General features: G+C 50.3%; 1 protein-coding gene across 1 annotated transcript in view; it reads left to right on the top strand.

Moving 5' to 3' along the window:
• SLC13A4 (solute carrier family 13 member 4) overlaps positions 1 to 24376 on the top strand; it is a 46805-nt gene that overhangs the window by 14590 nt on the left and 7839 nt on the right. Inside the window, exons 4-14 of the mRNA XM_047849304.1 lie at positions 4799 to 4935; positions 6911 to 7083; positions 7491 to 7545; positions 10251 to 10290; positions 11063 to 11140; positions 13073 to 13257; positions 17465 to 17584; positions 18814 to 18915; positions 20498 to 20599; positions 21336 to 21433; positions 21648 to 21772. Coding sequence (XP_047705260.1) covers positions 4799 to 4935; positions 6911 to 7083; positions 7491 to 7545; positions 10251 to 10290; positions 11063 to 11140; positions 13073 to 13257; positions 17465 to 17584; positions 18814 to 18915; positions 20498 to 20599; positions 21336 to 21433; positions 21648 to 21772 — 1215 coding nt within the window. The remainder of the gene's footprint in view (positions 1 to 4798; positions 4936 to 6910; positions 7084 to 7490; positions 7546 to 10250; positions 10291 to 11062; positions 11141 to 13072; positions 13258 to 17464; positions 17585 to 18813; positions 18916 to 20497; positions 20600 to 21335; positions 21434 to 21647; positions 21773 to 24376) is intronic.

Below are 24376 nucleotides of genomic sequence, written 5' to 3'. Positions count from 1 at the left end.
CTCCTGGCTGATTTGCATCTGTCATTTACTCTACAACAGCTTTACAAAAGCTAGGGAATCCCGTAATCTTTTTGTTTGGTTTTGGGTTTTTTTAGATGAGTAAATGAAGCCCAGAGAGGTTGAATAACTTGCCTGGGGTCACACAGCTGAGTCCTGGCTGACCCTGGAGCCCTCAGATCCCGAGAACGCTGGGCCCGGGGCTTACATTGGCCCAGGCCCTACATTGGCCCAGGCCCGGCTATTCAGGGCCAGCGTCAGGACCGTGACTATGAATGGAGATGGAAATGTGTGCCTGCCCACGCCGTCAGGGAGACCAAGAAAACTCCCCTAGAGTTGAATTAGATGCCCAGTGTCCAACGGGCCCACCCCGAGTGTAGTAGCTTTGGGTTCAGACGGATATGGACTGATATCCAGACGCTGCCCCTCATGCTGTGACCTGGGAAGACTTCCCGAACCCCTCTGCATCCGCCTCCTCACCTGCAAAGGGAGGTAGGAAGGGTACCTGCCTACTAGGACCCCTGTAGAGCTAACGAGGGAAAGTGAGTGCAAAGTGCCAAACTCCCTGCTCGTAGAGGGCACTCTGTGTGTTGGTTCCTTTCGTCTTCCCTTCGAGAGGAACCCAGAGAAAGGGGCCCCGCCTGTTCTGTAGGCTCTGTGCTCCTAAAAGGCCATCGCACACTGAGATGCTATTATGACACATGGCAAAGAGGCAGAAAATGAAAATGTTGCCAGCCAGTCCCCTGCGAGAGTAAACCTGGTGGCCCTGGCTTTGTATTTATTTTTTAATGTTTATTTATTTACTTTGAGCGAGAGTGCGAGTGGGGAGGGGCAGAGAGAGAATCCCAAGCAGGCTTCGTACTGTCTGCACAGAGCCCAACTCAGGGCTTGATCTCAGGAACCATGAGATCATGACCTGGGCCGAAACCCAGGGTATGACACTTAACTGACACAGCCACCCAGGCGCCCCAGCGCTGAATTTTTAAAGGCTTTTCAGGGGGGCCTCGAGTGAGGACCATGGAGGGGGCCAGTGGAGGGACCGTGACCCAGGACTACTATGTCTCCTGTCTTCTGTGGGTTTCCCTCCTCGGCAGACAGAGTTAAAGAAAAGACGGGTTCTGCCCCAGAACTGCCTCCTAGACTCCTGGGAAGGTTAGGGTGCCATGAGAAAGGTCCTAGGTAACATCCCCCCCCCAACTCGCCCCCACTTCCAGCCATGCCCTCAGGCATCCTCGCAGTTCCTCCACCTCCCGCTAGGGGGCAGCATCTTGGACTATGCTCACACAGCCCAGAGGCCGACCTGCCAGTCCCAGAGGGGACTGTGCCCTAGAGTCACCAGCCAAGCAGAGCAGGGAGCCTTCTCTGCCCTCAGGAAGCTTTACTAACAGTGCCAGCTGAGGATTGGGTTTGGGAACAAGAACCAGATTAAGCAGGGGCGCCTGGGTGGCTCAGTCGGTTAAGCATCCAACTTCGGCTCAGGCCATGATCTCACGGTTTGTGGGTTCAAGACCCACATCGGGGTCTGTGCTGACAGCTCAGAGCCTGGAGCCTGCCTCAGGCTGTGTCTTCCTCTCTCTCTGCTCCTCCCCCATTCACGCTCTGCCTCTCTCTCTCTCAAAAATAAATAAAAATTAAAAAAAAAAAAGAACTCGATTAAGCAGAAGTGGAGGGCTCCTCCAGGAAACGGTCACGTAGAGGGCCAATGGCCCTTCTCCTCCCACACAAACCTCATCAGTGACACACAGGGACATCTCCGTGGGGGAAAAGGTGGGGGGTGGGGACAGAAATGGAACCTACTGCTTTATTTTGGCTTTTATGTTGTCAAAGTGTTAACAGAGTTTAAAATCAAATAATAATGGGGTGCCTGAGTGGCTGAGTCGGTTGAGCATGGGACTTTGGCTCAGGTCACGATCTCCCGGTTTGTGAGTTCGAGCCCTGCCTCTGTGCCGACAGCTCAGAGCCTGGAGACTGCTTTGGATTCTGTGTCTCCCTCTCTCTCTGCCACTCCCCCCCCACACACTCTGTCTCTCTCTCTCTCTCTCTCAAAATTAAATAAATGTTAAAAAAGAAAAGGAAAAGAAAAATAATACTGAAAAACTCTTAATGCAAAACCAGCAGCTGCCTTCCCCACCCCTCCCTCACTATACCCTCCCCCCCAAGTCCCACCTCCCCCTCATCCAGGGTTTCATCTTTGATAACTGCTTCTTCTGGGGCACTGTATTCTTTTTTTTTTTTTTTTTTGTAATGTTTATTTATTTTTGAGACAGAGAGCATGAGCAGGGGAGGGGCAGAGAGAGAGGGAGACACAGAACCTGAAGCAGGCTCCAGGCTCTGAGCTGTCAGAGCCCAACGCGGGGCTCGAACTCGTCAACCGCGAGATCATGACCTGAGCCGAAGTCGGACGATCAACCGACTGCACCACCCAGACACCCCGAACTGAATACTATTCTTTCTCGATAATCTTATATTAACTCTTGAGTTATCGCTTGTAGACGTTATTAGATGCCTTCTGATTACAGCAGATGAGGATTGTGTCCTCTTACAACCCCCCTTCTCCTCCCTCCAGCCTCCCAGTATAAATACATCACGGGTTTTGTTAACTCAATAAGCAAAGTTTAAATATTCCTTATTTCCAACACCACGTATTTTAACTATATTTGCGTTTCCTGCAGTCTTTATTTTTCCTGCAATTAGAAATGTTCTCGTTTTCCCGCTTTAAAGAGGGTTCCTAAATTAGAAGTTAAACTTTTCTGTATGTTTTCCTCTGTTTTTGCCATGGCTCCCTGTTGGGAACGATTCTCCTGCACGTGATAAATATTTCCCGAGCATTTGCTTTTCTACCTTGGCCTGCTAGGTGTTAAAAGATACGGAAAGAAACATGGTCCTTGACCATTCTGCAGCCCAAAATTTAGTTGAGAGACAAGAGAGGTACACAGGGAAAAAAACAAAACAGTGCAAGCATGTTGCCCTGCATGCTGTGTGGTAGGTGAAATTAACGGTGCCCGCAGGGAATGTTCTGGAGTCAGAGGCTAGAGTCCCAAGGAAAGTTTTCTTTCACAAGGAAGGCCCGAACCGGGCTTTGAAGTCAGGTTGCAAAGCAGAGTCGAGAAGTACCAAGTAAGGAAATCCATGAAGGGTTGGTCTGTGGACCCTAAACACAGGAAGCATCTTAACAGGGCCCGGTCTCCACTTCCTCATCACGAAGGGGCAGGAAGAAGTTCATTACTGGTACTCGGCTGTGGAAGAGAAAATCCCTATTCTTAGGAAATATACGCTGAGGTATTTAGGGGAAAAGGCTAAAATATATGCAACTTGACCTCAAATGGTTCAGGAAGAAAAAAACACATAGACGGTGTGTTGGTATTCCTTATGTTTTTGGTTTTTTTTTTTTACTGTTTATTTATTTTTGAGAAAGAGAGACAGAGTGTGAGCAGGGGAAGGGCAGAGAGAGAGGGAGACACAGAATCTGAAGCAGGCTCCAGGCTCTGAGCCCATCATGGGACTCAAACTCACGAACTATGAGACCATGACCTGAGCCGAAGTCGGACGCTTAACCCACTGAGCCACACGGGTGCCCCAGGTATTCCTTGTACCGTATCATTTCGGAGCTTTGCAACTTTGGAATTATTTAGAGTTATTTAAAGTTTTCAAAATTTTTTAAAAAATTTTAAAGATTTAAGGCAAGCTATAAAGATACCCTCAAGAACTCTAACCTAAGGAAATTATCATATTCATGTAAGGTTAATGATGTAAGCAGAAAATTTTTCTTTGCTCCATTTGTAGTTGAAAGAAAAGGAATTAACCGAAATATTTAATAAAGGGAAATTGGCCAAATTGTGTGGTGCATTATGCTTCTATTAAGATTAATTTTTCCAACAAATTGAGGTTAAATAAGATAATGATCCGGGTCTGATGTAAATGGGGAGAAAAGCAGAATATAAAGCTATACATACTGTGCAAATCCAATTATGCATCTTTATAGACCCAAACTGAAGGAAATATACCAAAGTAATAACAGTAGTAGGATCAAGGGTAATTTCACCTTTAAATTTTTCTATATTTTGGAGTTTTCCAGAATGAGCATGTATTAATTTTCTAATTAAAACAAATGAGCATAGGGGGGCCTGGGTGGCTCAGCTGGTTAAGCGTCGGACTCTTGATTTTGACTCGGCTCATGATCTCACAGGTAAGGCTGAGCCCCACGTGGGAGCCTGCTTGGGCTTCTCTGACTCCTCTCTCTCTACCCCTCCTCCGCTGGCATGCATGTGCGCTCTCTCTCTCTCTCTCTCTCTCTAAATGAATAAATGAACTTTTAAAAAAAGAAAAATGAACACAATTTTCTAAAAAGCTACAGAAAAAAAAAGAGATCGGGGACAAGCCCAGAGTTATTTTAACAATTTTTTAAGGCTTAAGATAAAATTATACGTGTGTGTTTATTCTTTGAAATGATATCATAATTAAAGACAGAGCGTTTTAATATTTTTTAAGCATGCAGAAGAATATCTATCTACCTTATTGGGTGACTGGCCAGATTAACTGAAACAATCTTTGTAAACTACTTAGAACAGTGCCTGCCCGAGGTAGTATGTTATGCATGTATATAGAATATATGTATGTGGGTATATATGAGATATATATGTATCTATTTTTTATATATATAGTCTCAAACAGTCAGCTGTTTTAACAATCGTCACCTCCCTCCTTGCGTGCCAGCCTCTGGTTGAGAATGGGTTGTGATGGGTACGGCCCGGTCCTCTGGGCCCTGGCGGGGGAGGGGCTGACCTGTGCCGCCTTCCCCCAGGTGGCCGCCGAATACTTCAAGAACACCACGCTGCTGCTGGTGGGTGTCATCTGCGTGGCAGCTGCCGTGGAGAAGTGGAACCTGCACAAACGCATTGCTCTGCGCATGGTCATGATGGCTGGAGCCAAGCCGGGCATGTAAGCGGTCCTTGGGGTGCCGGACCATAGCGCTTCCCCCAGCAGCCAGGGGCCACCTGGACAGTGGTCCTGGGCCACAGGGGGACGTCCGGCTCGGGTTGGTTTTCTACTAATGGGGAGGGGATGATGTCAGGGCTGCTGGGCTCCTACCTCACTCTCCAGTGAGAGGGCCCTTGATCACAGACTAGAGATTTGAGTGTGTGACTTTGGTGTCATTTATTATCACAGTCTAAAGAATTTATCTGAGTAATCTAGACCGTAAGGGCAGCAGGTTACAAAACACAAGGGGCCCATTAGGTAAAACAAGATGGACCAACATACATTGTTTCTCAACCTTTCTCTGGTATAACAAGGAACAGGCTGGATGACGAAATGGGTGTCTTCTCCTTGGTCATTGAAGGAGAGACACGGAGGTTTCCTCCCATCCACCCTGAGACTTTGTTATCACTGGTTCAGCCCACAGCTTAGATATGTTGCATCTGACCTGGCGTCTGTGATCACAACACGTGCCCTCGACTGTGCCCTCTTCTCTGTGGTCAGGAACGCCCATAGAGAGATTCCCAACCTTGGGGGATGTGTAAGAAAGTCAGGATTGACAGTTTTGTGTTAACCTCACCTCTGCTCCATTGAATAGCCTGACCCTTCTCCCTTTGGAATGTGGGTCTCACTTCCTTCTATTTACAACTTTCTTGTGACGTGTTTTTGTAAGCTGCCCTGACTCCTTTGGGAGTCCAATGGAACATAAATAAATAACATGGTATCAGTTTTCAACATTGGTCATTTAGACGAATACAGGTTATGCCTAAAAGGATGTTCCTGTATCCCACTTAACTACAGCTTAATTTAAGTTAATTTGCCACTTGGCTCAGCGATAACCTCGTACCCCACACTCAACCTCCTAGGCACACAATGGCACCTACACGTCACGTGGGGACTCCGGAGCTCTTTAAAACCTCCGTGTACTCAAACTCAAGGTCAAACTCAAGAATGCCTATCCCATCGCATTTCCACTCTTCTTTATTTAACTCATCCCCCCACATGTTTCCACCCCCGGTAGTGCTCTTTGCTTGCTGGTGGGGGTCCCGGGCAGGCAAACTCACACCATCAGCCTAAACAAAAAAACACCACCAGGACTTTGGCCCACCTGACGTAATCCACTCGATAAATGTGCTGTCCCCAGATCGTGCAGAGTCAGTGATCCCACCTAAAGCAATAAACACGGATAGTCTTTGTGTTGCCTTGTCTTACGGAAGTGAGAACCCTGTCTGTTCCAACACACATTGTTAGGTTTCCCACGTCCAAGAGAAATCACTTGAGAGTTCTTTTGGTTAGTGTTTTCCTCCAAGGGTTGACTCTTCGTGACACCAGCTGAAAAAGTGAACGCAGTGATACGGGACACTTGGGTGACTCGGGGGGCTGTGCTTTCAGCAGGTTGACAGTGGGGCAAGCGGTGAGCGGAACTGTGAGCTCCACACGCCAATCTCTACGTGGTCACTAGTAAGTATGGTGACTTGGCTGCAGAGCATAGACTGTAATGGTACCCGTAGAAGTGCTGGCTGCAAGGGCAAAAAAAGAATTCCTTTAGGCACCAAAAAAGCCCATAGGTCATCACCAAGCTAATGGCTGCAGAGTTGGCCAATCAGTAAGTCCATGCCCTGTGACCCTACTACCAAAGCTAGTCTCTGCTTACGGAGGGGCTTTTCTCTAGCTGAGGCCATTGGCCCGTGGCGTGTGGTTTATTCCTTCAACAAATACTCATTTAATGCTTGCTCTGTGCCAAGCCCTGGGAGTACAGAGTTGAAGGCATGACATAAAAACCGGACCTTCTGGACACACGCTACCCCCACCCCACCCCGTTCTCTAGCCAGCACCATCGGGTTCGTAGGAGGCCCCAAAGGAGCCCCGTGAGTGAGCGGGGGGCCCTTGGGAGATGGCCGTGCTGTAGACGCTGTGCCCCGGCCGCCCTGCCTTCCAGGTTGCTGCTCTGCTTCATGTGCTGCACCACACTGCTCTCCATGTGGCTCTCCAACACGTCCACCACCGCCATGGTGATGCCCATCGTGGAGGCCGTGCTGCAGGAGCTGGTCAGTGCCGAGGAGGAGCAGCTCGTGGCGGGCAACTCCAGCGCCGAAGAGGCCGAGCCCATCAGTACAGTTTGCTGGAGTTCACCTCCCCTTCGCCCTCGTACCCTCCTCTTGTGACACGGCCCGGCTCAGCGCGGCTCCCCAGGCTCCCTCATCTATGCCCCTCCCCTGCCCTCTATCCCAGACCAGCCCTTGTAACCCGTGACCCCGCTTCCCTGGCTCTTCCTCCCCCTGCTACATCAGCCACCACCTGCCCCTTTCCCCCGAACACTCCACGGTTATGACCACCCCTCTCCCCCCACCCCCCGGGCCTGTGTGTCTGCACACCCCACCATGCTTTCAGGCAGAGGGAGGGCAGTCCTCATGCAGGATACGCCCTGGTTTCCCCATTCAGCCCCAGTCCGGAAGCCCTGCCCTACACGCTCAGCTCTAGCGTCCACAGCTCACGTCTGCTTTCCTTTGATACCGTAGGTCTCGATGTAAACAACAGTCAACCCTCCCTGGAACTCATCTTTGTCAATGAAGAGTGAGTATGGCTGCCCTCCTCCCAGACGGAGCCTTGCCGGGTCTATTCCAGGGGTCAGGAAAGCTGGGCCCTGAGCCCATGAACAGCTCTTTTAGATGCCAGGCTCACATCTCGACACTTCCCTCTGTCCTGATTTCCTCTCCATCCTCGGAACCACTTGCCAAGATCCTGAGGGCAACTCCCTCAACCACAAGGAGTTGCAGTGATGAGGGAAGAGACAGAAGGACTGACTAGTCTGATTGTCCACACAGCTACCAAGTAGAACTTCTTTTTTTTTCTTTTAATGTTTATTTTTGAGAGAGAGAGACAGAGCACGAATGGGGGAGGGGGAGGGGGAGAGGGAGAGGGAGAGCGAGAAGCCGAAGCAGGGTCCAGGCTCCGAGCTGTCAGCACAGAGCCCGACACGGGGCTCGAACCCACAAACCGCGAGATCATGACCTGAGCCGAAGTCGGACGCTTAACCCACGGAGCCACCCAGGCGCCCCTACCAAGTAGAATTTCATCCGAATTGGTGTCCTTAGGAGAGTAATACATTTAATTAATGGGAAAACATCCGCATAATGAATGTCACTGAAGATTCTCAGAGGATCATCAAGTATCTTATAGATACTAGAGGTGGTCTTACTAGACTTGGCCTTGTCAGGTATGACACGGAAAGATGAGGTGACAGGTAGTGGGCTTGGCAGTGGGCAGAGAGCCATGTGAGGGTGGAGAGAAGCTAAAAACGGAGAACTACACCCCCCAAACATTCACGTGAGGCAGATCCATCAATGGCTCATTTCATTTGGAGATTTTATATCAGACCGTTGTCCTCGAGGGTCGCTGAGGAGTATCGCCTCTAAAAGTTGGACGTGTAGCGAAACTGAGGTTTGTAGTTTGGTGACTTCATGGGCCGTGAGAACTGGCACTGACTGAAACCAGCACATGTGAGGGGAGGGCGCAGAAGGGTGGGGACTAGCTCTGCTCCCACCCCCCACCAGGCCTGCAGGGTCAGAGGTCAGAGTGCGTGGGGAGAGACTCCTCTTTGGCCCTTCCTCCTCCCACCGTCTGGGCCCCCACCCCTCCCTCTGCTGCTTCTGACTTCTCCAGGGGTCCATACCATCTCTGAGACTTGGACCCTGGCTCCCTCACTTGGCCTGGCCGGGCGCCCACCTTCAGCATCCCTACAGTGTCCCCTTGAGGTGACCTCTGCCGAGCCCCAGGCCTGATGGTGGTGGTGAGGTGCTCCCGGATGACCCCCCCACCCCCCACCCCCTGGTTCTGTGCTCTGCCGCTTTACTCCCCCCCAGAGCCCCTTTGTTCCGGGGTTGCCTCTGCCTCTTGGGTGGGGCCTCTTCAAGAAGGCTCCTGCCCTGCCACCTTCCGAGTGCGTGACCCATGACAAGAGAGACTCAGCATCATGGCCCTGCCTTTGTTCTTCTCCAGACCTGAATACATGTCCCCAGACTCTGAAGCAAAGAGCTCAAGTTGTCCCTAGATCTCCCTCAGCAGACTGCTGGTGGGGGCCAGGCCATTTGTGGGGTAAGGATGGCCATCTTCCACGGTGGCCGGCACCTCCCAGGCTGTCTGAGGGGCTCCAGGCCTGCCCTCCTCACCCGATTTGAGAAGGAGGGAGGGGAAACATCATAACACGCTACTCCTCCCAGGCCAACAACCCTCTCCAAAGAATGCTTCCCTCCAAACCCTGCTCAACTCCTCACCCTCCCTTGAGGTAGCCTGGTCAGGGGTGATGGCCGCAGGGCTCCAGTCCTGCACGCGTGTCCAACACCTGTCTTCACAGAGCGCTCACGGCACCCGTTGCCTTCAGAACTAAAACAAACCCGGGTGCCTGGCCGGCTCAGTTGGTTCAGCGTCCAACTTCGGCTCAGGTCGCGATCTCTCGGCCCGCGAGTTTGAGCCCGGCATCGGGCTCTGTGCTGACAGCGCGGAGCCCGGAGCCTGCTTCGGATTCTGTGTCTCCCTCTCTCTCTGCTCCTCCCCCACTCATGCTCTCTCTCTCTGTCTCTCAAAAATAAATAAATGTTTAAAAAAAATTAAAAAAAAAAAAAAAAAAGAACCAAAACCGAAGCATGCATTTAGCGCTGAGCATAAGCCAGGAGTGCTGTTGTTAAGTTCCCACCTCCCTCTACTCAAGGCCAAGGTTGGGTGGGGGACCCCGGGGCATGGAAGAGGCTCAGCACACACAGGAGCAGCTGTGTCAGAAATTCCCCGCACCCCCCACACCCAACCTCTTGCTCACCTCAGCTTCTCACCGCGTGCAGGCCCTCCTTGCTCCTGCAGCCTCAGGGAAGCACGTGGCAAATGTCTCCTTCTAGCCGGTGACCTTCACCGAGTCAGCCAGTGAGAATGTGGTTGGGGGGCGGGGGGCCCAGGCGCTCCAGGCAGACAGAGTCCGGCCCACCTGTCTGCTCTATAAATGCAGGGACCAGCGATCCGTGGCGACAACGTCAGGAGGACTGACGTCCGTATTTAAGGGCCAGCCCCCCAAATGCACTCTGCGCTAGTGAGTAGTGTTAGTACTGCTGTGTCCCCATGAATCCCGGCAGCGTCTCTGGGAGGCTAGGAAGACCCGCGTGAGGTTAGTCTCTCTGCAGCCTAGGAAACCGGGCCCCAGAGCAGTCACGACGCGGAACACCAAGGTGGGGCGGGGAAGGGCATGAGGTCTGGTCCACTGTTGTGTTCCCGTTTCCTTTGCTTTGTTCCAGCACGTCGACTGCAGACTTCACTTCTCTGATGCAGGACAAGGTAAGGCTTTGGGTGTTTTCCGTGCTCCAAGGTCACTTGGAGGTCCCTCGAGAGGACTCAGGGACAGAGACGGCCTGGAGCCCAGCAGCACCGCTGGTGTGAGAACAGAGAGGTGCTCGCGCCAGCCCAGACGTGAGAGGGGCCGGACGGGCTCCTGGCAAGGGCCTGGGTACCTCTGAACCCCGGTCGCGAGAGGGCTTAGCCTTTCATCAAGTGCACGGTGGCCTTTTTCGCGGGAACCCGACCGTCGGCCCTCCAGGAACCACAGATTCACCCTCGGGATTCCTTGCACTGGGGAGTCCGCGCAAAAACTATCAAAAGGGTCACATTCACGGAGGAGAGCCGAGTTTACGGCCTTGCTCCTCCCCCAGAGCTGGTTGTAAGTCTTCGTACGGCAGCCCAAATTTTGATGCCCACACTGTGGACTTTGCTGTGGTGGGATTTTTGTTTTTCATCCCCTTTGCGTTAAAGAAAAATGAAGGATTCATCGTTAGCTAATGAAGTTCCAGAAAGCCGGGCTCTCCTGCAAGGACGCAGCCGTGCTCTGCCCAGTTTCAAAAGCCTGTGCACATGGGCGGCTCGATACCAGGCTGGATGGGGAGGTGCGGGCTGGAGGCACAGTGGGGCGGCCCCCTGCTGCGCATTCTGCCCGGTTTCCGGTTTCCCATTTCCACTGCGCGGAGGCGTGGGGTGCCCGTGGGGGCAACTACGTGGTCCCTCTGAGGGCCACCATGTCGTCTTCCTGACAGTGTGATGGTCTTTGTCCCTGCAGAACCTGAATGGGGTGCCCCCAATCACCAACCCTGTCAAAATGGCAACACCCCAGAGCAAGAAGCAGCACCGATCCCAGGTAATAGAACTCACCCCCCCCCCGCCCCACCCCGGACCGTGTTTCCTACAGGAAAGGCCTTGAGCTTCCGAAGGGGCGCTGGCCTTCAAAGTATGAGGGCATCAGGGCCTGAGCTGCCACCAAGGCCTCCAGCCACATGCATGTCTGGCCTGCACGTGCCACGGGGATAAAACATGTAACTCACTGTTGATTTTGTCAAGCCATTCTACCATCTGAGCCCCTGTTTTTTCTTCAACCATAATATCTGGAAGTTGGGGCGCCTGGGTGGTTCAGTTGGTCTGACTTTGGTTCAGGTCATGATCTCACGGTCCATGAGTTCGAGCCCCGCGTCGGGCTGTGTGCTGACAGCTCAGAGCCTGGAGCCTGTTTCGGATTCTGTGTCTCCCTCTCTCTCTGCCCCTCCCCCGCTTGTGCTCGCACACTCTCTCTCGCTCTCTCTCGCTCTCAAAAAGTAAACATTAAAAAAAATTTTTTTAACTGGGGGTTTGACCAGATCAGAGGTGTTCAAGCTGTTTCTCATAAGTGCTTCAGGAAAAACGCAAATATTTTACTGATTCTGAGATTGTAAGAAAATTTTTCTGTGCAAACGAGGATCCTCCTGCTACTTACTATTCCACTGAAAGAAAATGCAGAAACAAGATAGATACTGAAGCTGGTATAAAATTGCAGCTACCACTTAAAACCCTTGATTTCAAATCTTTGTGTCCATGCAGATAATCTCAATTCCTTAACGTCCATCATGGTCATAAATAACCATCACCATTTATGAAACGCTTTTTATGTACCAAGCACGTGCGAAGCATTTTCTCCCCAGTCTTGGCTCGGTGAGGTAGCAGTCTGGAACTCCATTTCTGCAGATGAGGCAAGGACATCACATCATGTGCCCCAGGCCTTAGAACCAGTAGTGAGAGGAGCATCTCAGTTCAAATCCAAGCCCCGCCCCCCACCCCGCCCCGACCACACGACCACACGTGTGTACTTTTAGTTACAAAATAGATGTACGCTGATGAAATGCTACATCATATTTTATGTATTGGAGGCCCGTGAAAATGTTCATTAGTAGAAAGGATCATGGAAAACCACCGTACCAGAGAATCTATGAGGTCTCTTCCAGCTTTGATAATGAATCTTTCAGGAAGGTTAGGGAGGGTCCAGACTGGCCTGGGCTCTCCTATGAGGTAGGGCTTTGAGAAAGATGGCCTCTTCGCCATGGTTTTCCCAGGATCTGGCCTGCTGGCCTTGGTCTCATGAAGACTCAGTGAGGGGAGACCAGGCCTGGGGGAGCAGAGGGCACTTGCTTCTTTATCTACACTTGAGACCAGAGGTCAGCAACCTCTGACCCTGAAAGGCCGCCATCTGGGCCAAACAGGACCTGAGAGAAGACAGAAGGCCGGCCTTATATGCAAGCAGAGGAGGGGCGTGGGGAGGCAAAACCAAGAGGCGAAAAGGAGAAAAGCGTGAGGAAGGGAGGAGAGAATCACACACTGGATTCCCCCTGCAACGTAAGCGTTACTTCTCAGTCCTCTCGGGGTCAGGACTGTCACTCCAGCTCTGGATAGAACAACCACCTTCCATGTGTTATTCACACAGAGAGCGGAGAGCAGCCAGTTTTGCTGGAGTTCAAGTGAGAAACAGAACACGCTGTTACGAACAACGAAAGTAATAATAGCTTAGCATTCGTTAAATGCCAGGAAATGCTCTAAGTGCTTTACGTACGTTACTTCACTTACTCTTTATAACAATCTCGTGGAGAAAATAAGATCTTCGTTCTACAGGAGAATATGCAGCCCAGCGGGGCTGCCCAAGTTGGTAAACGGTAAAACTAGGATTGGGATTTGTCTTTCCACTGCGCCATGATGCCCCTATTTTCATGCCTTGTGTGGGGGACAGCCCGCGCTGGGTTGGAGGCACTGACTAATTTTCCTCCGATAGGAAAAGCCACTAGTCCTGATTCCTGGGCCCAGGAACCAGGAGCTCAACAGAAAGTACAAGTCCCAGCGTGACCAGATGATCTGCAAGTGCCTGTCTCTGAGCATATCTTACGCTGCTACCATTGGGGGCCTGACCACCATTATTGGTACCTCCACCAGCCTCATTTTCTTGGAACACTTCAACAAGTAAGTAACTCACCTGGTCAACAAATATCTACTCGACACCCACTACGTGTCAGGAATGGAACGGGGTGCTAAGGATAGGGCAGAAAATGGGCCTAGAGTAGCTTCCATACCAAGAGGGAAAAGAGACGTCGAGCATGACAGTTCAGTGGGACTGGAGAGGGGCAGGGTTCTGCTGGGAGAGCCCACGGGGGCCACCCAGTCTACAGGGAGAACAGGCCTCCCCAAAGACACAGCCTTGGAAGCGAGACCCGAGGCTCAGTGGGAGTGCAATGGATGAAGAGAGGTTTTCCAAAGAAAGCGGTGAGTGGCAGGACTGAGGCGAGAGAAAAGAGCCCATAAAAGAAAATGGCAGAGGGCAAAAGGTGGAAATGCAGATTGCAAAGGGCCTCTTGAGGCCCACGAAGGAGTTTGGACTTCATCTGAAAGGCCATGAGACGTCTTTGAAGCATTTTAGGCAGGGAGTGAGGTGATCGGATTTACAGTTTGGGAAACTGATGGTGGACTGAAAAAGTGGAAAAAGTAGGAAGGAAGCAGGAAGGAAAAGTAGGCGGCAGGAAGATAATTTTGGACAGCACTGCAGATGCCCAGGAGAGAGCTGGTGATGGCCGGCAAACACAGACAGCAGTGGAGAAATGGTCAGATTTGAGAGATGGGCCCGAGAGAGGGAAAGGCCAAGTCTGATTGTCAGACTCATGGCTTCTGCAGCTGGGGGAAGAGAGTCGCCCTTTACCTAAATGAGAGGAAAAATGAGGAAATGTTGACGTGGAGGCTGAGACGTCCAGATGGATACACAGCTCTGAATCTTATTTTTAGGCTAAAGGCACAGATTTAGTGGCCTGAAGAGCTGTCTTCATGAACATGTAACCCATGTTGTCACATCAACTACCATGCTCAGAAGGGCCCCATACTTAGCTCAATGCTCTGCTGTCACCATCTGAAAATTCTTAATAATTTTTGAACGAGTGGCCCCACATTTGCATGTTGTTCTGGGCCCCCAGATTAGATGGCATTGGGTCCTGGTGGGATGCATGTGGAAACTGAAGTCAGGAGAGTGAAGGAGATCAATCACTCAGGGAAAACAGGGAGAGTTAAGTAGAGCAGGGACCGTAAATATTAAGCTTGAATATTTTAAAGTAGACTATAAATGAGACAACAAAAGGGATCACCCAGGGAAGAGGAAAATCTGGTGTCATTCCATCAAAGGGAAGAAAGTGTTCAAGGAGGAAGGGGTGGGCTATACTGTTTCAAGTGGCTGAATGGATAAGGAAAAGAAGGACAAAAATGTGTCCATTTGATTTGGTGACACAGAGGTAACCTAGGCAAGAGCAACTTGGTCAAGAGATTGAAAAGTGAAGCCAAGTGTCAGTGAGGTGAAGAGTATGCTGGAAGTGAGTAGACGGAGAGTTGTCTGTGATGGGAAGGAGAGGTATGGGATGATGACAAAGGAAGAGTCCAGTGGGGTCAAAAGGGGGTTTTAAGACGGAAGGTGTTTAAATGCTGATAGGCATGTCCAGGTGAGAGGAAAATTAAAGTTTTGGGAAAGAGGTGATGATTGATAGAGTGATATCACTGAGAAAACAAGAAAGGATGGGCTCCAGAGCAGAGGGCAGAGAAATTGATCATAGCCAAGAGGATAAACACACCCTTCCATTTAGCAGGAAAGGGAAGGAAGGAAGGAAGGAAGGAAGGAAGGAAGGAAGGATTGAAGGGGGGAATGGGGGAAGGAAAGAAGGAAGGAGGGAAGGAGGAAAGGAGGGAGGGAGGTGGGGAGGGAGAGATGGAGGGAGGGAGGGACAGAAGGAAGGGAGGGAGGGAGGAAGGAAGGGAGGAAGGAAGGGGGGAAGGATGGAAGGGGGAATGGGGGAAGGAAGGAAGGAAGGAGGGAAGGAGGAAGGGAGAGAAAGGAGGGAGGGAGGTGGGGAGGGAGAGATGGAGGGAGGGAGGAAGGGAAGGAAGAAAGGAAGGAAGGAAGGAAGAAAGGAAGGAGAGAGGGAAGGAAGGAGGGAAGGAAGGTAGGAAGGGAGGGAGGAAGGAAAGGGGGAAGGATTGAAGGGGGAATGGGGGAAGGAAAGAAGGAAGGAGGAAGGGAGGGAAAGGAGCGAGGGAGGTGGGGAGAGAGAGATGGAGGGAAGGAGGGAAGGGAGGGAGGGAGGGAGGAAGGAAGGAAGGAAGGAAGGAAGGAAGCAGAGAGGGAAGGAAGGAGGGAAGGAAAGAAGGAAGGAAGGAGGGAAGGAAGGAAAGGAAGGGAGGAAGGAAGGGGGGAAGGATTGAAGGGAGGAAAGGAGGAAGGGAGGGAAAGGAGTGAGGGAGGTGGGGAGGGAGAGATGGAAGGAAGGAAGGAAGGAAGGAAGGAAGGAAGGAAGCAGAGAGGGAAGGAGGGAAGGAAGGAAAGGAAGGGAGGAAGTAAGGAAGGAAGAGGGGAAGGATTGAAGGGGGAATGGGGGAAGGAAAGAAGGGAGGAAAGGAGGAAGGGGGGGAAAGGAGTGAGGGAGGTGGGGAGGGAGAGATGGAGGGAGAGAGGGAGGGAAGGAAGGAAGGAAGGAAGGAAGGAAGGAAATAAGCAATGAAGGAAGGAAGGAACAAGGAAGGAAAGAACAAGGAAGGAAGGAAGGGGAGGGGGGGGAGATGGACCAATGAACGTTAAGACCGAAGTCTCTGGGACGTGAACTTCACGGAGTGGTCACACCATATTGTTCTGTCCAAGCTCTGAGTTTCTGCTCTTCAATTTCTGGTTCACTCTGTGGTCGGGCTGATTCATATTCCCTCAGTCTACTTCCTGGCTTGTGTCATGGTACATTTAGTCATCACATTGGCTGACTTGGACAACAGGAATTCTGTGAAAGGAAGGTGGACTCCCTGGATCCCCGCTGGTCTGAAAATGCCACCGTGCTATTTTTCTTGGCACTGGTGAACAGACCACCCCCAGAGTGCATCCTGGCTGTGTTTAAAAAATCTACAAATTGGTTGTTACATTCAGTACACACAGTCACACTTTCTAAAGTGCTATAGATGGATAAATGGATAACATTTATCCACAAAAGTCTATTTAATCTATCCGAAAAATCCATTCCTTTTCCTGGGTCCAGGAGCAGGGCCTAGGCTTCTATGTACAGAGAACAGATGATGCAAGACTTCATACCCGTTGGCCCAGCGCAGCCCAGAGTGATCACTCAGTGATTTACATGCCCTCTGGTGTCCTTCTAGCTCCCAAAGCCCTTCTCTCCACTGACAGTGACTGACAGTGACTCTGGCCCTTAGGGAGGGCACGAGCTGTCACAACTTCCCAAGAGGCACACCGATGGTAAAGGTAAGTCCACGACCAGGCCACAGTGCAAAACAACAGTGTTGTTTCTCTGTGATGGCAGAGAAGATTAAACACTCTTGCATCCTGTGCTTCCATTGTATTTTCTCTCTGGGGGATTCTTCTCTCGGTCGTTCTCTTTTTCCGTGCAGTGTCTAGTGTGAAGAGAGGGGCACAGTCTCCTCCCACCTTAGAGGAGTTCTGTGCCCAGTCCCAACTAGAAGAGCCCAAGGGGAAAGGAATGCAGGTGTTGTCTAGGCTATAGACGTGGCTCACATGTGGCTCCCCAGGAAATGACACCTGGGCTGGGGCCACCGCCCTGCCTGGTGATGAATGGAGAGTCCTCCGGGTAACCTCCCTGAGACGCTAAGACACCAGTGCATGTTGATCAAAGATTTAGAGATTCTAAGTCATGGTTCTCCTATGGGCACAGTCAACACCGGGAACCCTCCTGATGCTCTAGAGTCCAAACTTCTCCAGAATGGCATCCCCCAGTCAAAGCTCATATTGCTTCAGTGACTTTATCACACAAAGTATACCAGACTGTCCTTTCCATTCTCTGTTGTCCTGAAAAACAGATGAGTAAACATATAAGAAGAATCTTTATATAAATTAAGAGCAAAGAGCTCCCGAGTGGTTCTCCTGAGCACAAAGTATATACGCTTCAGTGAAATCAATTTTGGGTGTTTAGGTGCCTTTTTTAAGTTTCCTTCATAATTCTTGGGACCAGTAGAGTTGCGACTGTCAAAGACGTGAGTTCTAGGTAACGTTTTACCTTATTGTTACCATCATCTCTGCCGTTAGCTCTGATGTATGTCTTCTTAAGGAGCATTTAGCTTATTACCCCCAGACACCACATGGGAACCCACCCTTTTCTAATCACTGACCTGGTTTCTTCCCCTCCAGCCAGTACCCAGCTGCAGAGGTGGTCAACTTCGGCACCTGGTTCCTCTTCAGCTTCCCCATCTCCCTCATCATGCTGGTGGTCAGCTGGTTCTGGATGCACTGGCTGTTCCTGGGCTGCAAGTAAGTCCCAGGGCCCTGCCAGCAAGGCACCGAGGCTCTCCCGTCCATCCAAAGTCATGGTGCGCACCATGGAGAGCACTCCTCGGGGAGCCACCAATAACCATGGAGGACGCATGAGGAGAACGCACCGTACTAGATGGGGAGTCAGGCGTCACCTGTTCTAGACCCTCTAAACATACATGGACTCTGCATTTCACTATGAGCTCCACAGTGGAATGTTCTTAATTCCAACTAGCTGGTTAAAGGAACTGCCTGATTTAGAACAAGTGTGAATGGCGGGTGGTTAATGTAGTTTCATTTCCTTCAAAGCATACGGAGTAATTTGAACTAATTTCTAAAGAAACGTGACTCCAAGTAGAAGTTTCTTTAGGCTTTGTTTTATACACATGACTGATTTATACTTAGTCGTTGTGTGAAATATGCTCATATTTCTCAGAACCATAAGTTAGCTATTCCTCCGGCAATATAATTTCTAACATTAATCTGCTTAGGAAGCCTTTTCTTCATAACCATAAGTTGACCAGCCTCAAACACATAAAGGGAAGATACACATGATGCTTTGATATTGGTCCATGGGACCCAAGACTCCCATTGCTCAGGGAATGTTCTCTGAGCAGACTTTAAAAAAAAAATTTTTTTTTAACGTTTATTTTTGAAAGAGAGAGAGAGAGCGCACGCAAGCAGGGGAGGGGCAGAGGGAGACACAGAACCCTGTGTCTCAGGCTCCAGGCTCTGAGCTGTCGGCACAGAGCCCTACGTGGGGCTTGAACTCACAAATTGTGAGATCATGACCTGAGCTGAAGTCGGATGCTCAACCGACTGAGCCACCCAGCCACCCCCAGACTTTTTTTTTTTTTTAACAACACAGAGGCTACTATGACATCAATGACAGCCGCATACTTCTATACCTCCAGCGCGTAGAAAACAACCCCATGTAAATACACTTGCCCAAGTCTGTAAGACATGACTTCACACCGACATACCAGATATATACCCAGATAAATATGCCCAAAAGCCTATGGGAGAGGCTGATGAGAGGCTGTGAAACCTGGCAGAAAAAAAAGTTGTAGGGTATCGGGTGCCTGGCTCAATCGGTTAAGCATCTGACTTGGTACCAGGTCACGATCTCATGGTTCATGAGTTTGAGCCCCATATCGGGCTCTGCGCTGACAGCACTGAGCCTGCTTTGGATTCTCTGTCTCGTTCTTTTGCTCATTCTTCCTCCTCAGTTTTAGAGAGACCTGCTCTCTGAGCAAGAAGAAGAAGACCAAAAGGGAAGCGTTGTCAGAGAAGAGGATCCAAGAGGAATATGAAAAGCTGGGAGCCATTAGGTAAAAATCAGCTATTCACCTTCTCTTCCCCAGGAAAGCATGGCAGGTAAATGAGCACATAAGCAGCCTTGTTCTCGACAGTCCCTTGAGCTGGGGGAGTTTTCCACAACTATGAATCCAGGCATTTAGAACTGCTACTTAATGCCCAAGTCCGGCTGGCCCAGACTCCAGGTGGCCACCCTTCCCGTTTACCATATTCGAAGTCCAAGGTATAGCCGTGGTGTGGGTGTGGATGTCATACGTGGGGTGGCCGGGGAAAGATGTGCGAGTCAGTACAGCCACACTCTTGCGGACAGGCCCAATTCCCTGTAAAGTCAGCCCCCTCACACTGCTCTGAATGGGCCACCGCTGGTCCACGGACACTCCTAGGGAGCTGGGGCGGGGTGGGGTTTGGGGGGAGGAATCGGGCATCATCAGATACAGACTTGAAGACACCCCCATCCTCAGCAATTTCCATCGGCTTTCCCCAGTGACCTCGTGTCCCATCTGGGGCCGTTTCTCCGTTGATGGCAATTGGCAGCTACAGTTTGGGCAAAAGGATCCCGGCATAAGCAGTATTTTTAAATGTTTTAATTTATAAAAGGAATACATGTTCATTGTAGAACATTTAGGACATAAGGAAAATATAAAGAAAAAACTAAAGCCGACTTTTAGTTATTCAGTGTTAACTGTCAACAACTGTTAACATAATGCACTCTTCCTTATATGCTTGTTTTGTGCAAAATTATATGTATTTTTGCTAAAATTCAATCCAAACTAAACACAGTATTATATCTTGCCTCCCGCCCCTCCACTTAGGATTAGGCTGTCGTTATATTCCCAGGCCATTAACTCTGCTATGCAAACATGATCATTAAATGTATCTCATTTGAGCCTACAGTTATACCAAAATGTACCTGATGTCATGGAATATCGCTGAATATGTAGGTTGTTTCCATTTTCAATGTTGAATTCTTAAATAGGTAACATAGCACTGGCATTTCTGGTTATTTCCTTGCATGAAAGGAAGGACCAAGTTGAAGGCTCCAGATATACATCAGCACATTCCCTCAAAAAGGTTGTCGCAGCTCCTGCCCTCACCAGCAGCGTTCGGGGGCCTCTTCCACCGCATTCTCCTCGGAGGCTGTACTGTGTTTTGTCTTATTTTCTTTTTAATGTGTGTTTATTTATTTTGAGAGAGAGGAAGAGCGACAGCAGGGTTGGGGCAGAGAGAGAGAGGAAGAGAGAGAATCCCAAGCAGGCTCCGCACTGTCTCGCGAACCGTGAGATCATGACCTGAGCCGAAACCAAGAGTCAGATGCTTAACCTTAACCACGTGAGCCACCGGGCGCCCCGTGGACCTCGTGTTGTTGTACAACCGCATCCCGCTGTGCCACCCTATATCTCCCCCCGCCTCACCTCGAGGAGCCGTGGTTAACGCCATGTGTTCTGGCACCTTCTCAGCCCGCTTCCCACTTCCTGGCAGCCGCTCAGCGCCGTGGGCTGGTGGCTCTGAGCCCCGAACGCAGGAGCGCCTGCAGCGAAGTGAAAAACATGCAGACTTCCCGGTTCCTGGAGCAACTCTTTCTGTTGTATTTCGTAGCTACCCTGAAATGGTAACCGGATTTTTCTTCATCCTGATGACCGTGCTGTGGTTTACCCGGGAGCCTGGCTTTGTTCCTGGCTGGGATTCTTTCTTTGAAAAGTAAGTGATGTTGTCTCCTCCTTAAGGAGACAACCCCCCCCCCCCCCCCCCCCGCCGCCCACATACACACACAGAGTCTTCAGTCCCACCTGTGTCCCTCCTCCATTCCTAAGGGCAGTGCTCTTCTGTTCCCTGGAAAGTCCCCTCTTTTAAGGGAAGCCAGAGTGTGGGGTCAGGAAGAAAATGGCCACGTGGCCTCTGTGTGTTGCGTTGGGATGTGGTGCTGCCCCTTACCAGTCGTGTGACCTTGGTCTTGTTACTGGAGCTGCCTCACAGGCGGCTCTGAGGGTTCAGGATCAGCTGTGAGAGTGGTGGCTGAGGCCTTGGCAGGGAGAGGCAGGCAGAGGCCCCCGTGCCACCCCGGCAGGACCTCGGAGGGCCGGGGCCGCCGCTCGCTCTCAGCACGGCTTCTCCTTGGAGCAAAGACACACGTGGAGGTGTGGCCCTTGCAGGAGAGAGAACTCATCCTTTTCCCTTCCCCTTCACCGAAATCACTCCCGATGTCTCCTTCTCTAGGGCCCGTAGATCCACACTAGACATCCACCTTAGCCAGGCCCAGACTCCAGACATCGACCGCTGCCCATTAAACCCACCGCTGGCTAGTGGGGCAACAGGTGCAGGAGGGAAGGCTGACCGCCCTCCAGCCTGGGTCCCAAAGAGAGGCCCCGCGTCCAGAGGGACTGTTCTGAGACATCGTGCTACCCTCCTCCTCCAGCCCTGCCTGTCTCTTTGCTAGGAAGGGCTACCGCACGGATGCCACAGTCTCCGTTTTCCTCGGCTTCCTCCTTTTCCTGATCCCGGCAAAGAAGCCTTGCTTTGGGAAGAAGAGTGACGGTGAGAGAAGAAGTTGGGGCTGGCCCTAGTCAATAATACCCAAGTCAGAAGTGGGGGAAAGAGATTTACCGAAGCTGTTCTGAGTGCCTCCCCCGTACCCCACGATAGAGGCAGAGCCCTCTCCCAAGTCATCGGTTCAGCAATTAGGCCCTTACTCCACGAATCCCACCTATTTGGGTTCATCTGGCTCTACCTCTGTCTACCTGTGATCCAGGGCAGAACCAGGAGCCTTCCCGGGGGACGGAGCCCATCATCACCTGGAAGGACTTCCAGAAGACCATGCCCTGGGAGATTGTCATTCTGGTGGGAGGAGGCTATGCTCTGGCTTCAGGCAGCAAGGTAACTCTTGAATTCTGTTGTCACTGGGCCGAAGAATTTTCAAGCTGCTTTACCTAATGGCCGTTTCGCTTCTGGGAGGAAGATTCAAAGGCACGGAGGGAGAGGTGAATGGTCACCCAAGGGAACAGTCCAGATGGGAGTGGCCATCCCGTGTCCTGTTCCTGCCCTGAGCTCCTAAGCTAATGCTGCTGGGAACAGAGCTACAGACCAGCTGAGCTATGGGCTCTTGGCACACGGGCGCTCACACCTCACTCACCGGCCCACACTGCCACAAGCAAAAGATTGGATTTTATAGCCATCTCCCTGTGGGCGTGTGACAGTGGTGTTAGGAGACGTGTCTGTAAGGGCCCGGAGACACCCTGCACTGACACACGGAGAACTACCCCTCAGTCAGTCCTTACGCATATATTGAGCCCCTTGGGAGAATGCACGCTAACGCTCAGGCATATGCTGTAAACGCGCCCTGATTTCCTGACTGGGCAGAACTGGGATGAGATCTCATAAAGGGGGCCAGTGGGAAAGCGTTAGCCCTTCCTGAAGTAGAGAATGATCCTCACAATGAGTCAGGTTCACACCGTTTGTCCTTTGACCTTTGCTATATTCATTAACTTGGCTCACTTCTGACTGCCCATTCATTGAGAGCCAGTGCTATCTGCATCACTAAAAATAAGGTCAAAGAATCCTACACTTGGAAGGAACCTTGGAGGACACTGGGTCCCGTCTACCCAATGAGAGAATTCCCTGCACGACACCCCTGGGCTTGAACACCACCAGTGACCGGATATTCTTGAGCAGGGAACAGAGAATTGTTCTTTACATTCAGCTCAGGTCCTCTGTCTGTCTTCCACTATTGGCTCTGACTCTGTCCTCTGGAGCCCCATCCTAGGTAATAATTATTAAAATAATAAAAAGTTATTAGATCCCCTTAGATCTTTTTTTTTTTTTTTTTTCCTCTCTCAACTAAAAGTCCCTAGTTCCTTCAACCATTCATCAAGAAATAGTGACCCCTTACCACGCTGGTCTCTCTCCTCACCACTCACTACACTTTGACCCTGACCTTATTCAAACGTGGTCCAGAGGCGGTCAGTCTACTGCAGAGTCAAGTAGTCCTATTACTCCAGCCCCAACTCTCACCTCTGATCCAAGCACCATTCTGTATTTTTATGGACGCTTTGACAAGGCCTCAACGGCACTCATGTCAACACTTATGTTGAAATTGCAGCCAGTTAAAACCCCCATTCTGGAGGTGCCTGGGTGGCTCAGTGGGTTAAGCATCCGACTCTGGCTCAGGTCATATCTCACGGTTTGTGAGTTGGAGCCCTGCATCGGGCTGGCAGTGCAGAGCCCGCTTCAGATCCTCTGTCTTTCTCTCTCTCTGCCCCTCTCCCACTCGTGCTTTTTCTCTCCCTCTCTCTCTCTCAAAAATAAACAACACAATTTTAAACCCTCATTCTTTTAACCATTAGCCACTATTAAACTTCAAGTCTTTCAACCAATTCTGTATACATGCTGTTGGTATTTCTGATTCCAAGTTCAGAATATCATACTTATCTTTTTTGAATTTCAGTTGTTAGTTTTGGCCCCTGAGTCTAGCCTGGAAAGATTTTTTTTTAAACCTAACTTGTGTATGTACTACAGATAGCATAGTTGATATTTCTGTACAATCTAATGACTCTACTAATTTTAGTAATATAATTCAAGTATGACATAGTGATTCCTACCGAGTTTGAAATCATTTCAGTCTTGACATGAGGAAAATCCAATGTAAAATGCATACCAAGGTTTAAAAAAAAGTAAGACTTCCTTTTGGTGATTTTTTCTAACTTCACAATCCAATTTATCAATTTATTTTTAAATTTATCAATTTATCCTGTCTTTGTCCAGTGGGCCAGGTTTAATGTGCTAGACGAGATAACAATTACAGAGTTCCTATAGGCCTCAAAGCTCTGTACCATCCATGAATTGCTGTAGTCCCCGCATGTTGGATTTGCAGCTCTCGGTCAAGGCTCCCAGGTAAAAGGGCCAGAGCAGAGAGAATTCTGAAAGCCTTCGGTCACCAGCTGCCTATGAGCTCGCCTTGGGGTGCTATAGAGATCAAGTAGCCTTTGACGAATTCAGCAAAAGGGAGAAAAAGCCTGCTGACGATGTGGTGAGGCTGTCTTTAACAGCAAAATATGAGTAGGACTTGACCTTGAGGAGTTATAAGATGTCTCACCTTGCTTTCAGCCCTACTCTCCAGTCCTTTAGTGCGTCTGCAGTCTCCAGGGTACTCAGGGGACAGCAGAGCACATCAACCACAGGACGGAGAGGAAAAGGGAGGGAGGGAGGAGAATGCATATGGCGACCTGGGGTTTTTAGTACAAGGATTCAATTGGTGTCCTTCATTTTTTAGGGGAGGGAGGGAATCTTCACCATTGGCAAATGAACAGTTCCCAACCAAATAAGTTATTCCAAGAGGGAATATTCATTTATTGGAGCAGATCGATGTAAATTTTGCTAATGGAAAAGGTTCAAGAGTGGCAGCATGCCTTTATATCTTGTGTCATGAAAAAGCACTGACAATTGTAGATCCTGATGTCAGCCATGATGAGATTGAACCTGAAA

The sequence above is a fragment of the Prionailurus viverrinus genome, chromosome A2, assembly GCF_022837055.1.
Source record: "Prionailurus viverrinus isolate Anna chromosome A2, UM_Priviv_1.0, whole genome shotgun sequence".
In the NCBI taxonomy this organism is placed as follows: domain Eukaryota; kingdom Metazoa; phylum Chordata; class Mammalia; order Carnivora; family Felidae; genus Prionailurus; species Prionailurus viverrinus.
This window is presented reverse-complemented; position numbering and strand designations above follow the sequence as displayed.